The sequence below is a fragment of the Trachurus japonicus genome, chromosome 22 (genome assembly GCF_045865225.1).
Source record: "Trachurus japonicus isolate A0001 chromosome 22, Traja_1.0".
Taxonomy (NCBI): domain Eukaryota; kingdom Metazoa; phylum Chordata; class Actinopteri; order Carangiformes; family Carangidae; genus Trachurus; species Trachurus japonicus.
The window spans coordinates 4135981-4152253 of NC_140928.1; the positions used below are offsets into that span (position 1 = coordinate 4135981).

General features: G+C 40.8%; 1 protein-coding gene across 1 annotated transcript in view; it reads right to left on the reverse strand.

Annotated features, from left to right (window-relative positions):
- The window catches only part of kcnh5b (potassium voltage-gated channel, subfamily H (eag-related), member 5b), a 202637-nt gene that overhangs the window by 122742 nt on the left and 63622 nt on the right, over positions 1 to 16273 (reverse strand). The window contains 2 exon segments of the mRNA XM_085767523.1: positions 3610 to 3881; positions 7039 to 7196. Of these exon segments, the coding sequence (XP_085623649.1) occupies positions 3610 to 3881; positions 7039 to 7196 (430 nt within the window).

Here is a 16273-nt window from a genome sequence, read left to right on the forward strand (position 1 = left end):
AGCAGTCGTTGTCTCACCCCAATTTCCACCGGGTCCGTCAGCGTGGCGGTCACCGCTGATCACTCCTCTAATCAGCATTTCACCGGTCTCGCCGCGGCACGACTCTCTTTTTTCTCTCCTTTCGTCAGCTCCAAACTCACTGTTCTGCACCGCGATTACCAAAATTAAATAAAATTCACCCTCTAATGTGGCTCATCATCACAGCTTAGGGTCGTGCTGCAGCCAAGCAGCTGCGCTGCTTTTTAAAGTTGAGCTGTATGTCAGGACCTATGGTAAGGACGTGTATTTGTTGCTTACTTCCGGTATTTTTCTGCCACCAGTACGTCACTGTGACGTCGACGCCGAAGTGGTCTATACTGTTTATACTGTACACTATATGAGTTCAGTGGTGTCTCTAAGGATTCCAGTCATGTACCAGAGATATTTGATTGTTTTTTGAGTGTTTGTTGTGGTTGAAAGAATTGCCCCCATGGGTTAGCGTTGTGGCTATCGCTAGCGCCGGGTAGCCATGGTGTAACTCTGGTTTGCCTGCATCAATTTTAGTCACGTTTTTTGCTCCCCGCAACACTGGACGACCATCAGGACAACGATTTAGGGGTCAAAAATGGCTGGAATTCTCCTTTAAGATGTGCATTCATAACTATAGAAGTACTGCTCTCATCTATGGCTTCACCGTATCCTCACACACTCACAACGACATCATAGAGACAGAGAGACGAAGAGTGTGCGAATGTACAAAACCTGAACTCATCAGTGTGTTTACATGCTCCATTAATCAGCTGTTTCTGTTGCAGCTTCAAGAGGAAGCTGAACAACTCTGTTCCTGATTGCACTAATCTGCTCACCTGCTGGTATCAATAACCAGGTTCCTGCAGACTTAGAACATGAACCTGTCGCTGTGAAGTCTCACTCTCACCTGCAGACCTCGGCTGCCGATTGGGCAGCTGCACTTTCAATTAAGTGTCAACAGAAAAACTTGCTGCAATCCTCTATAAAACATTTACAGTGAGCCAGCTGCTTCAGCTGAACTGAACACTTGATCAATTAATAATTAGTCTGCAGAACGCCCGCCAGTTTGGTAATCGATTGAAGTTGATTCAAGTCGTTTATCAAACAAAATGCCAAATCAGACACTTTCTCTTTTTGCTGTTTTATATCAACACGACACAAATTTACTATCTTTGGGTCAAATCAAATAAAAAAAAGAGCCTTTACTGTCTTTTCTAATATTATAGAGCGAAGAATAATCATTTTGAACACAAAATCTTAAAAGAACATCAAACACTTGGATGATCAATAAATGACTGAAGGGACACATCAAGAAAACCAATGTTTTGAGGAACAACACGTTAACTGATTAACAATGTACTGGATACATTTGAAAAGTACGGATGAGTAAAAACCAATATGTTCGGGAGCACCCACGATGCATTTCTCCGCTCCACTGTTCAGGATTAAACATCTCACTGCTCTTTTAATTTGCGGACATGATTCCTCAGATGAACCACGGTGAGTACAGTTTGCCACTAATCATGTGACACATGCTGCTTTCTGTTATTCAGCTGCCTTCATCATCAGCGTGCTGCTTCCTGCAGAGCTGATCAGTGTGCAGCCTCCAACACTTCCTCATTATCTTAACTCCACTGGAAAAGAGAGAGAGCTCAATTACCAAACAGCCTTGTGGTATCGCACCTGAAACTTTTTTCTGTTGGGCTTAACTGCTGCGTGTTTTTGGGGAGGGAGCTAATAGATTAATGAGGTCTTTATGCATTAGTCAATATTTTGCATAGCGGTGATGATTAGCAGGATAAGCTGCTATTGGGAACGGCTTAAAAAATAATTAGGGAAATAACAGTTGGCAGTGAATCTGCAGGCAGCCCCTGGTGGCTCCGTTTGACTCTACAGTCGGAACAAAACAACACACTGACAGTGCTGGTTTTCTACATGCATGCAGCTCTGTCTGTGCTGCGCCACGCTGTGCATGTGCATGTGCATGAGATTGGTTTGCAGCAAAATTAGCAACACAAGGCCTCAGAGCTTCAGAGTCTGACCTGCAGTGAGGCCGCCGCAGGGACGGCTTGTAGCTTTCTGGCTATTTTGGCACACGGCCGTTTAAAAAAAAACAAAAAAACAACAGGACTTTAATCTAATGAAGTCTAAAAAATCCAAGAAAGAAGAATCATGTTATTGAGATGATATTTCCACAACGTTCAGGGGAGAGGAGTCGAAGGAGTAGAAATAAACTCGAAATCACAGATTCTAGTTTGGAAACACGGTTCCATATCTAGTTCTACCAAAGCTGGGGATGAGAACCGAATTAGTTACATTTTATTGGTACCGACCAAGTTCCCACAGTAATCCCAATTATCAATTCAAATAAAATCAAACGGTACCACATTTTGGTACCTGAACGCACCTTTGTGTCTGTGACGCAAACACAAAATGTTTACAATCTACACAATTTCCTTGTAGAGCTGAACGCATAGACAACAGAGCTGTCTCAACGGGCCTCGGTGCTGCTCTTGTTTTGGTTCGACCACAGGATTAATGCTGGTGAGTCGGGCCGAGTCGTCTGTGAACAGCCGCTCTCCCTGCACACTGGTTTTAAACAGAGATCTCTCATTATTCTCTCAAGTTTTTACAATTGTTTTTATCAACAAAATAACTTCAATTACCACACACACACACAAAAACAGTACCGAAATCAGGTACTGTTGCCTACAGGTACCAGTTCCCAGGAGCCGAGTATCGGTACCATATGGGTTTAAATGTGAAAGGTACAGTACCCATTCCTACCTACAGTACAACACTGTACTATGCAAACAGATCAGCTGTTTAGGTCAAAAGGAAGGGTTATAAATCTATCTTTAATCTTTTAATCTTTAAAGCAGTACTAAAGAACTTTCAGTTTTGGTTGAGTTTGGCGGCGCCTGTGGACCAAAGCGGTAGTGTTTTGCCTGAAGGAAGACTCCATTTCCCATGAACACTAGCGTGAAGCCCTGTAAATATCCTGCATTAAAATTAACAGAAGACATCAAAACTAAGTTTCTGTTTCCAGTGGATCATTTCAAAGTGAAAACACAAACATAATCCATTGCTAAAGTGCTGTTTTGCCTGTTCCCTCCTTGTTGTGACTCGCAAAAGTGAAAGTGAAACTTAAGTGAGAGCAGGGTTCCTACCATGCTCCTCAAAGCTGCTTAGTGCCAGAGAAAGAGATACAGACCCCCTCAGGCCATGACAGAGGTGTCATTCAACTTGTTGTAAGTCGATGTATCATCACAAAAGTTATGAAAATATTTTATGAAGGTTGAAAAGTTACTTAGTGCTGGTTTAATCTTTCCTTTATTGACCACAATGTGGAAATTTGTCTTTGGCTTCACCACCATAAAACCACATAAAATCACAGGAATGATATAGCAACATGCAACAGGTCTCCTCCTGAAACCTCCACACAGCATCACTGTGTTTCCTCATCCGTCAGTGGGACACACTCACACAGCAGAGTGATACATCCCACATATCTCACTCTCCAAAACACCACAACCACAGCAGAACACACACACACACACCGACGCCGCCGCTCAGCCGTACGTCTGGTCCTGTACTCACATCCAACCATCATCATGGCCACAGAGAAGATCTTCTCTCCGTCCGTGGTGGGGGCGATGTTGCCGAAGCCGATGGTGGTGAGGCTGGTCATGGTGAAGTAGAGGGAGGTGATGTAGAGCGAGTCCTTCCCCGGGCCGCCCTCCCATTGGCCCGAGCCGCTGGCGTTGTAGCGGTACGGCGAGCCGATGCTGAGGGCCAGCTGGTACAGCCAGCTGTCCATCTTGATGGTGTTGGTGGCCTCGTCGATGACCTCGTAGTCCCCGATGCTGTACCTGAAGGAGCACCACACCTGGACGTCAGCGGGTTTACAATGACTGCAGCTGCAACAAGGTGACTTCTGGAATCATAACATTTCTCATACACTGTCAATATTATTAAAGGGATAGTTCACCCAAAATTCAAATTTTACTCATTATCTACTCACCGTCATGTCGACTAAGAGCTGTGAGAATTTTCAGAGTCCTCCGTTCCTTCTCTGAGTTACGGGGGGGGGGGGGTCCGCGCAGCAGTATTTGTCCATATAATGGTTGTCAATGGATACCAACTTTCTTCGTCCAAAAAGACACACCAAAAAACATCCAAATACCTCCATAGTGCTCGTCTGTAATGTCCCTCTTGTATCGAAGCCCCAACATGAGAGCTTGTTCCAAAAAATTTTTTAAAAGTCTATATTTTAAGCTTGTTTGTAGCGGAAGCTCCCAGTGTCTCGGTTCACTGCTCTTCCTGTGTCAGTGCAAATCTCTCGTGATTTGCACTGACCGGCGGAAAAATTTCTTATGTCGGGGCTTCAATACAAGAGGGACATTACAGACGAGCAGTATGGAGGTATTTGGATGTTTTTTGGTGTGTCTTTTTGGACGAAGAAAGTTGGTATCCATTGACAACCATTATATGGACAAATACTGCTGCACGGACCCCCCCGTAACTCAGAGAAGGAACGGAGGACTCTGAAAATTCTCACAGCTCTTAGTTGATATGAGGGTGAGTAGATAATGAGTGAAATTTGAATTTTGGGTGAACTATCCCTTTAATATATATTAAAATACATGTTGAATTGTACATCTAACGTTTCTGTAAATGCATGTATGTAATGATAATGAATAACTTGCAACCGTATCTCCTTGAAACAATGTTCATATTCTACAAATATGCAAAAATAAGTACGTTTTGGTTGAAGGATTTTTAATGTTTTATAAAAAAGGAATCAGAAAAATGTTTGCAACATGCCAACACTTTGCAAAACTCAAAATGCAAAAAGAGACATTTCATTTATTTCCAACCAATATTCACTCTTGCAAAAAAAAAAAAAGCTGTCATGATTAGAAACTCACAATATTTGGGAGAAGATTTTTTTTATATTGGTTAAACAATTAAAAACTGATTTAAAGAACAATTTAACTTTGGAAATGTTCATATGTAACCAAACCCATATATTTTAAGGATATAAAACTTAAACAAATGGAGGATTCAGGATGCAAAATAAAAAACAAATGAAGTTGATATTAGGAAACAGGGTTGTCAGACTGCTGGAGAAAATCCTTCCATAAGTGTCTCAACATAAACTTACAGCGTTTTTAAATCTCTGCCTCTAATTTCACCATCATTTTCCTTTAAAGCGCGTGTGATGGGCCACTTGAGTAAACCTTAAATGCTGTATGCTTATTAAAAACCATTAATCATTCATGTTAGAGAAGCACGAGGAGCATTAACGACATTTAGAGCTTCACTTTGCTCTGTCAATGCTTATATTTACTTATTTATTCACATCTTTTAAAGTGTAAAATCAAAGACAGAGAATTAAAACCAACAGTAATGTACCAGAAGAATATTGCTGCAGCGCTTTAATAGTGTTGAGTAATTTCTTTTCAATTACAGGATGATTAGAAAAGGGATTCTGTGTTTTGGGATGCAAAAAAAAAATCCTCTTGTTTGCTATAGGGTATGAATAAATGAGCATATCACTTGATAGTGTATAACTTGGAGGAAAGTGAACAAGGCTGCTAGTCAGCAGAAGAGCAGCAGATGCTTTGATGAGGGGGGCAGAGACAGTGTTTAGCAGCATACATAACCAATTAGGAACAGTTAGGAAAATGGGTGAATCCCAAGGGGGCAGTTGTCGGTCTGAGAAGTGAAGCTCACTTCCGCGTTCAAAAAGCTGCAATCCCCTCGGCTGTCGCTGGGGGCTGGCTCCAGAAGGGAGCAACTCCAACTGAGCCCCATGTTAAAATAGCCGATTTTACAGCTTAAAAAAACATATTTACAGCCTGGTACATTTCATTTTTTTGGTCTCAACCGATAGTTTCTACCCCCGCACACACTCTGAGGGGGGTGAATTTTTTTTAAACTCTACCGTTTTACTATTATTAGGTTTAAAGTTCTGGCCAATTAGGGCGCAGAACCGTTGAGTGACAGGTCCGGAGGCCGCTGCTTCGAGGCCAGTGGGCGGGCTCTCGGCCGGCCAACGGCCGCACCGCTCCAAATATGGCAAGTAGAATCCAACATGGCGCGGTTCAAACCCCCGTAGTAGCGGCACAAAACAGACTCCCCCAAACCAATGGGTGACGTCACGGACGCTACGTCCATTCTTTTTACAGTCTATGGTGAATCCCCAGAAGCCAGCAGGAGCCTGCGAACGGCTTTAAAGGGATAGTTCACCCAAAATTGAAATTTCACTCATTATCTCATCTCGTCGACTAAGGCCTGGGAGAAGTTTCAGAGTCCTCCGTGGCTTCTCTGAGTTACAGGGGGTCTCGGCGTAGCAGTGCATGTGTCCATATAACGGTTGCAAATGGATAGCAAACTGTCGTCGTAACAAAAAGACACACCAAAAAACATCCAAATACCTCCATGCTGCTCGTATGTAATGTTCCTCTTGTATTGAAGCGTCGAAATGCGAAATTGTCCCGAAAAAAATTAAATAAGTCTATATTTCAAGCTTGTTTGTAACGGAAGCTTCTCTTCCCGGTTCATCCAAATTTGACGAACCGGGAAGAGGAGCTTCCGCTACAAACAAGCTTGAAATATAGACTTATTTAATTTTTTTCGGGACAATTTCGCATTTCGACGCTTCAATACAAGAGGAACATTACATACGAGCAGCATGGAGGTATTTGGATGTTTTTTGGTGTGTCTTTTTTGTTACCAAGACAGTTGGTATCCATTTGCAACCGTTATATGGACATGCACTGCTACGCCGAGACCCCCTGTAACTCAGAGAAGCTACGGAGGACTCTGAAACTTCTCCCAGCCCTTAGTCCACATGAGGGGGAGGAGATAATGAGTGAAATTTCAATTTTGGGTGAACTATCCCTTTAGCTAAACTGAGAGGAAATGAGGTAAAGTTTCCTAAAACGACTGTAAACATATTAAACCCTAAAAACCCTAAAAAGAAAAAGAAAAAAGAAGAATGAAAAAGGCAGTGTGCTGTACCAGATGCAGGCGAGCCAGTGGGCCACCAGGCCGAACACACAGACCAGCAGCACCAGGACGGCGGCTCCGTACTCCAGGTAGTGGTCCAGCTTCCTGGCCACGCGGCCCAGACGCAGCAGCCGCACCACCTTCAGAGAGCTGAACAGACTGCTGATGCCCTGAGGAGGAGGAGGAGGAGGAGGAGGAGGAGGAGGAGGAGGAGGAGGAGGAGGAGGAGGAAGAGGATGGAGAGAGGAGACAGGCTTTCAAAATTAACACTTCATTGATTTCAGAGAGTAAGAAAAAAAGCAGCTTCACTCTTTCTTTCTTTTTGAAGCTTTTTTAGCCCACTGAAACAGACGGCCCCCTGACATTGGCACCACTACTGACCTCAGTCTTTTGAAATCGAAGCTGAAGACGCACTTTTTTAGATTAGTATTTAACTCTGACTAGGGAAGTCCTGCTCTTAAGTGTAGCCTACTTATTTTGACTGTTTTGACTTTACTGTGAGCACTTTTAGAGGGCCTTTAACACCCTGCAGCACTAGTAGCACTTTCCTGTGTTTTCTTGCAGCACTGTAGCACTTTATTGTGTTTTTACAGCATGTATTATTTTATTGCCTTGATGTAAAGCACTTTGGATACCGTCTGGCTATTGTAAAGGGCTATACAAATAAAATTTGATTGATTGATTGATTGATTGAAAACTGTTGCTACCAGACTGTTAACGTAAACTTTTACCTCCAAATCTCGCTGCAATTTCTCAGCACAGTAAGTGTTACGATGCTACGGTAACACGCTGACTAACAAGTTATATTCTCAAGATGTAACAGGACATGTTGTTGTCTGATATATATTTTGTTAAATCTGAACTCTGCAGGTCTGGTGTCTCCTCCTCTGTGTCTCTAACCCTCCTCTCCTCCATGTGCGTTTGTTTTCAACAACGAAGCCGGTGAGAAATCAATCCATGGATCGGTGGATAAGGTTATTTATCATCTACCATGTTACCATGTGTATATCTGTGTAGTCTTATCTGTCATCAACAAGGGATTACGGGTTACGGGTTACAAGAGCTGGGACACCGGGTCGGAGGCTCTGATCTTACAAGGTTGGTTTTCAGCCAAGAGACGCTCCATTCTCCCTGGAACTAGTTACAAGGCACTGATTTAACCAGAACTAGGACTCTGAGGCTGGAGATAAGGGACACATGGAGCTGAGTTAAGGTGGAAAATCCTGCAGAGTTCCTCTTTAAGTGAAAAAGCAGAAATGATACATCACATATCTGCCCATATAATTGCAATATAATGTTTTCTGCATATCATACAGCTCTGGTATAGAATAACAAGGCAATTAGTTCATGATATGTTGTCAACTCTTGGTGTTTTTCTATAGATGACAAGTGGATTTATTCAAATGCATTAATGAAGCTAATCAGTGTTCAGGAGACGAGTCCTGTAAACATGTAGAAAAAAAGGTTTAATGTAACTCATGACTGGATTTTGTTCATTTAAAACAGTAAATTGCATTTATGCACAAACAAAAAACCCACACCAAACTTCAAATAATTGGGAGGCTCCCGTTACCTTGTTCCATTCATAATAATACACGACCATTTAATAACGGAGGCAAAGCTCTGTAAACAGATTTTTAATTGCTGTGGGCAGCAGCAATTAAAACTTATTTCAAAAGTTTGTTAGAGACATAAATGGTTATGTAAGAGCTCCACAAGAGGAAGGGAGGGGAAATTAGAGAGTAAAGGAATACAACAACGACAACAACAGCTACAACAACCGTGTGCTCAGCTTGTGTTCAGTCCACCCACAAATCAAATGAGCAGCTCCATTCAGAAAAATGCTTCATATTTATCTCTGGAAACCACACCAAAAGAAAGAACAATAAACACTACAACAGGTACCTTTCCGAACTCAACTACATCCATCCAAATTATTTCTAAATGGTATTTTCTTAATGATTTGCAGCTCTGAGCTCAAGGGGAGGGAGGAAGCAGAAAACAAACACAATTAACTTTTATAATCCATCATTTCTTTTCCACAAAACCTTCATCAGCCTAAAACGTTTGATAGTGAAACAGAAAGCTACTGCAATTGTTCTACTGCACTTAATGTACTTTACAGTGTAAAGCATGGCCACTATAGCACTTTATTTGACCTCTTTGTGTCTGTGCTCTGTCTTGTATGTCAGGTTTTTGTTCTTGTTGCCTGTCTTGAATGTTTGTTAGAACTTCTTTGTACCTCCGATCCCTGTGTTTTGCTCTGTCGAGTTCTTATTGTACTGTCTGTCTTATTTCACCTGTCAATATTGTGTCTGATTTTATGTCTGTCCTGTTATACATGTGTCTGTCTAATTGTTATGAAATGTTCTTTATGTAAACTGCCAGAGGACTGCGGGTGAAAATTAGCTACTTGCTAATCCCGGTGCATTTACGTTGGGCTTCCTCTTTTCTCTTCCTTAAAAAGAGAAAAGAACTGATGTTATTAATGTACATTGTCCTTTTTAAATAAATAAATAAAATTAAATTAAATGAAAGCGGAGCAGAGATGGTACAGGCTGATCAAAACCAGCAGAATGAAATACTGAAGTGAGGAAGAGGAGGAAGAGGAGGACTGGTTCTCCAGGTCTCGTCACGTCGGATCAGTGTCTCAGCTCCGGGACGGGAACATGACGTTACTGTACCAGCTCCCACTCACACTCTGTTCTTCTAACCCTTTAATAAGATAAACACATTAAAATCCATTTATTCTGAGCTAACGGAGATGAAAGGAGAAGCTGTGGGGTCAAATGTTAATTAAAGTTGAATTAATATTAGATGGTAGTTAGGAGATGTTTTGTATGATATACTGTAGCAGTGAGGGCAGTGTTGAATGGTTGCAGATGTTAGGCTTTTTATTAAATCCTATCAGTTTTCAGAATATTTTTTTTGCCATATTTATGTGCTTCTTTGCTTCTTCTGTGCCTTTTTATGTCTTCCAGTAAAACTGCACACATTACTGTGTGATAGTGGAGGCTTTTCTCCAAATATAAGTGCTGTAAAATACATTCAAAGAAGAAGGAAGAGCGCGTACATGCACTCAAAAAGAAAAAAAGAAACGGTCAGGAGGTGCTCGGCTAACAAACAGTTTAAAAAGAACAAGAAGCCAGCTACACTCAGTGTCTTTCTGATGTCTTTAATGCCTCACTACTCGCTGTAAAATACATTCGCCTGGCTCTCTGGAACAGTAAGTAGAGATAAATCCTCAATTTACCAATGTAAGATCCGTCTGTAAAGGAATAAAACATTTGAAGACTTAAAAAGGGGCATCTTGTTGGAATCGCAGTACTGAACCCAAAATGCACATTAGAAATAAAAACAGTATAAAGTTCAGGGCATTTATCACTCTCAGCGGTCGCCATCTTGGCTGGACAGTGGACAGGGAGAACAACTTATTTTCAAACTTATAAAAATGGCGGCCGTCGGGTTCTAGAAGTCTCTTTGTTTCATGAATCCAACTAGTTTGAGGTCTGGTTTCCTGTTTTTCATTTGTCATCCATAAACCGCCAAAACTTTGTCCTTGAGCTCATATTCCACTCTAACTCAGTGATGATGAGGAGGTGTTCAGGGTCGCTACGTAAATCTAAGCGATCCGAGCACAGTGCTGCCACCCCATGGCCACGGGAGGAGAAGACACAAAACTGTGTGAATTACTGTAATAAAGTCAGATGATCGGGGGGAAAAAAATGATATAAGCAAATTAACACATAACATTGAATTATTATTATTTTTTATTTCATGAACCTTGACGTATGGAAAAATAAAATGTAGTCTGTAACACAGACATGAGCTCCCCTTAAACGTCTCATTTTCCTAACTAAAATGGGGGGAAAATGGACAATCTGGTTTCTCCACTGGATAGGAGTTCAAAAAAGAGGGAATATTGTATTCTTCTTTTAGATTTGTCATCAGTTTTTCTGTGTGGAATAAAACATATTATTCTTATTATCTGTCTTTGAGCTAAGTAGTTATTATGTCGGGAGGAGATCAGCTTCATATGTGTCACATCAAATGACCTTCAGTTACCATTTTTAAACAGTGTGGACACAGTTTCCAATGACAACTGTGTCCCAGATGCCTTTAAAAGTCCATATTTTATTTTTAACCTATAGCTCCATGCAGCAGATGGTGTAAATACTACAATAAAATACACAATTTTCATGGTGTACAAAGATCCTCCATCCGAAAAGAACTAAATAAAACAAAACCACACCTCAGAACATTATTTATAATATTACTATTATTATTATTAATATAATTATGACGGCTACAAACAAAGACACCCACATCATGGTGCAGTGCAGTGTCTCTGCTACATTTCTTATCACGTTATCAGCAACACGATGCCTGAAATACGACGGCCGACAAAGTGGCTTTAGTTGCACAAAGACTGTGTGGACAAAACCAAATATGATGTGAACACACACACACACACACACACACACACACACACACACACACACACACACACATATAAACCACCAACGCGTCTGAAAGCCAAAAGGTCTTTCTAAAAGCACAAACATGGCTGCAGGCGCTGTACTCGCCTTACACACCCACAATAAAACATATACACGTGTACACACACACACACACACACAGTTATGAACCCTGAAGGCCGTGTTTGTTATGTCTGAGTGCGATTACCACCTGTTGAACTCTTTCTGACTTGTGTTGCTCACATTTTAAACTGAGTTTCCCCTCAGGTCAGTTTACTTACTGTCTCAGTAGTTTGCATAAGTTTAATGTGTAAAAAAAACAACAAAAACAACAACATCCATCTTGTCCAGTCACAAACCAATCTTAGCTGTTCCTGTCTATTATGTAAAATACTACTAGAATAAAACTTTTAAGATGCAGACTTCATCAAATTCCAGACTGCTGATGTGCAATGAATCATTTACACATTTCTCTATAATTCAGCTCGTTCTAATCTGATGGTTTTGGAAACATCCTCGCAGGGATTTTTTTTAAAAAGGCTTTATAGTTTTAACAGCACCGATGGGCAAAGCATTAATCTGTAACAATGGATAAATGAAAAGCTCTGCAGCTACTGAAGTGGATGCTTATTCCCTTTTAATAGTGAGTTTTTTATATTATAACATCACACATTATACATCTGCAGCTGCTGAACAACAGGTCAGAGTCGGTTCAGTAACTCAAACATTTACCGAAAAGTGTTTTTTTTCTACATTTCTTCATTTTCTACATTTCATTCAGTGGTTCCCAACTTTTTTTGGCTCATGACCCCAATTTCACATCACCAATTTCTGGCGACCCCCCAATCACGTGACTGCACATGATCACGGCCATCAATCAAGATGCACAAGCTCAGATATTTTTATATGCTGCATTTTATCAAATATAGTTGTTGTTTTTTTATCATAATTTAAAAAAGAATAATGATTAGTTAAAAAAATATATTTTTATCAATTAGGCCTATACTAGACATTTCAGGTGACCTCATTTGAATTCCAGGCGACCGTATGTGGGACCCCAACCCCAAGGTTGAAAAACACTGATTTAATTGATCAGTTTCCTTAAGTTTGAAGTGATTGCTCAAATGTCTCATCCAAATCTTAAAGACTATGAAGTTAAAAAGATGAAAAAACTGTAAAAATATAATTTGAAAAGATGGAAGAAATGAACTTTCGGTCGTTTTGCTTTAAAAAGAAAAAGAAAAATAGCAGTGGCCGTCCCACAGGAGCTGCAATTTTTCTAATAACGGAAAAATTAACAACGTGTGGCAATGTGCTACAGATACACTGAACCCTACAAATCATATTCACCAAACATAAAAGAACATTATGTGTTCTTATGTTTCTTTTGCTTGTTTTGCTTTGTTATTTGTGCAATTGCTTTTATAGGTGAGGTTTAAATATAAGCCCGTAGTGGGTTTCTATACCTCACCCACACATGCTTTTTTTTTTTTTTATTACTTTTTTTTTTCAATTTTAGTGTTGCTTTTATAATCGTGCAAATAAAAATAAACAGACTTGGGATTATATCAACGTATGTGACTCGTTAGTCCACTGACGAGGTCATATTTCAAATAGAAAATGTAAAACTCTTTAAGGACGAACAGTATGAAGCAGCAGCGACACACTAAGAGAACAATTAACGATCAAATATATATGATGCATCACACCAGTGAACTTTGCAACAGACTTTTTTCCAGTGGTTCATACTGTAACTGTAACTGGCCCATGTCCTCAGAGGGCCTGGCTCCTTATAGCTTGTTCTATATCACAAACTTCCTAAAAACAGTCAAGAGAGAGGAGGAGAGGGAGAGAGAGAGGCTCAAAATAAACAAAAGTGATTTCTCATATTTTTTCAACAACCGGCCCCGAGGCGTCAGCAGCACGCTCTGCACAATCCGCTTTAACACAATTAACAAAGCCGAGCGTTCAGAGCAGCAGGGGCCAACACTGTACAACCTGGAGCTACATATTACCAAAATATTAAATATAGACACACACAGCGCCAGCATTAAGAAAATAATAATAATAAAAATAATAATAATAGTAGTGATAATAATAATTTGCTCATTTTGGGAGCAAAGAGAGAGAGAGAGAGAGAGAGAGAGAGGGGAAAAAGTAGATGAAAGCCAGCAGGGTTATCTAATGATGTAGGCCATCATGTTATGTAATAAAGCAGGAGGCCGCTGAGGAAGAAGAGGAAGAAGAGGAAGAAGAGGAAGAAGAGGAAGAAGAGGAGTTGCTCTCTTCAGTTTTTCCTCGGAGCCCCGACGTTCATTTTCAGGCCGAACGCTGCAAACCAGCTTCCTAACTTTTCTGTCTTCATCCCAACCTCAGGAACTCAGACGTGATTTCACCCTGTGGTTTAAAACTTTTCACTCTCTCCATCACAGACGGATGAATGAATATTAATGCACTTTAATTAAAAAGTGTCCCGTCTCTGTGTTCGGCTCCTCATGAGGTCCAGACTATAACTTTCTTAAAAAGCTGGAACATGTTCTTCTTGTTATTATTCCAGAGTTAAACATTTATTTAAACCCTCTTTATAAATTCCACACTAATTAGCATCAATGTAGGAAGAATAGATGGTGAGATAAGGTGAGATAATGGTGTATTTTAGGATAAAACCGATGGAAACCGATTTTCTTCGGCATGTAAACACCTTAATCTGAGTGAAACTGGACCATGTGTGTGCAGATGCTGCAGGTCCAGGTCAGTATTGACAGCACAAAGTGATGCAAAGAAGAAAAGACTGTTGTTGTAACCCTCCAATAGCATGCAGCGGTCTCATCTCACCTTGCAAAATCACCATAACCACGAGGGATAGCGTGGATCTCATCTGTATTGGAAGTAAAGTGTACAATATGTAGGAAATGAACAAAGCTGTCAGATTCTCCATGTTCAAAATACCGGTTTAGATAGATAGATAGATAGATAGATAGATAGATAGATAGATAGATAGATAGATAGATAGATAGATAGATAGATAGATAGATAGATAGATAGATAGATAGATAGATAGATAGATAGATGTGCAAAAATACATATAAATCACCACTTAAGCTGTGATTGGTCGACTCAAAACTTCAATTCTGGCATTTAGCATTCCCGGTTTCAAGTATTTGTAGCATTTGTTGATCCATAATCAATCATCTCCAACTCTAAAAACAACTCCTTCCACTCCTGTCACCATTGTTCCACTTTGACCGCATGGAAGCAGGAACATTAACAAAGTTTTGCACATTAAATGAACAGCGTTATGGTGGTGAATTACACAGCGACGTGTCCCCGAGCTGCAGGACGGCGTCAAGACATCGCCGTGGTTACGTCATGGAGTTGACACAGAAGTAAAAACCAGGCTTTAGTGTTGAGGAGGCGGACTGAGAAAACTGGGACAAAGACAGAAGGGACAAGGCAGCATGAAGCTCCATCATTATATTATACTAAGTTTTACTCAGTGAGGTGAAGCACAAAGAAAACAACGGTCAGTGACCACGTCACTAAACAGACCAATGGGACGTTTAATACACCTCATTAACTTCCCACAGTCACAATAATCTCCAATAGATGCAATCAAACAGACGTGTGGACTCTTTCCACCGAGGTCAGCGGGTCAGAGGCTTTAAATGAGTCTGATTAGCAGCTAATCAGCGGTGGGAACTAATCAGGAGCAGTTTGTTTGCAGGTGGAGCCGCTGCTGCAGAAGAGCAGAGCGGCTTGTTGTTATGTAACTTGATCAAACTCAATAAAACTTCAATACCATTTCCAACAGATGAGGTTTAAAGCTCTGGAAAACAAACCTGTGATGTTATACGAGCTGATTATTTTATCACACAAGCCTTTTTTTACTGTAACAGCAGCGTCTTCTCTCAAATATTTCTTTTTTTTCTCCCCTAAATCAGCCCAAGATGCTTCTTTTCACTTCCAGCCTGCATGTGTTTCCTTCTTGTCAAAGGCGACAACGAGCAGCTTCACACCTCGGCCCAATTTTAGAGCCAGTTCTTGTCACAGTGGTTTCTCCTGCCACCTGCTGCAGAGGCTCCAGTCCCAGTGAGGACGTGTCAGATTGGATATTCTATATACACTTTGTCTCAGAGTCAACAAACCCCCAAAGAAAGAGAGAGACCAGAACTAACAATGTGTTAGTTTTGTCTCTTAACACCTTCTGGTTCGGCAGCTCCCAGCTCCAGCCAGGGGCCACTGGGTCCAGCTGAAGATGTAAACCATTTAAAACTGATCGGTTTCCATCTGGAGAAGAAGACAGATCTTCTTTTAATTGGACTTTATCGTCCTTGAAAAACTGGGGAACCAATCACGATGCGGTTACAAAACGAGAAGCGACGTCCAGCAGCTTCTGTTTACATGTCCAGCAGCTATTGTTCTGTTCTCTTTTGAGAGACTGTAATATTGATAGAGCGAATAAAAAAATAGCATTAGCATCTGGCTCGTTGCTCTGATTGGTTTGAGGTCTATCAGAAGCATTTTTGATCTGTCAATTCTCAGATAAAAGCCGAGTCTCAGTCAGTACGTTTACATGACATGAGAAAACCGAAATATTGCCTTAATCTGACTATGACTGGACAACTGGGTGCATGTAAAGGCAACTAAAATCAATATTATAATATTTTCTCAGTTGCATGTAAACTGGGAACAAGGACAGAAGTCTGATTAGACGCCAAAATCGAATTTTGAGCGTAGCTCGATTAAGCTGTGCATGTAAATGTACTTAG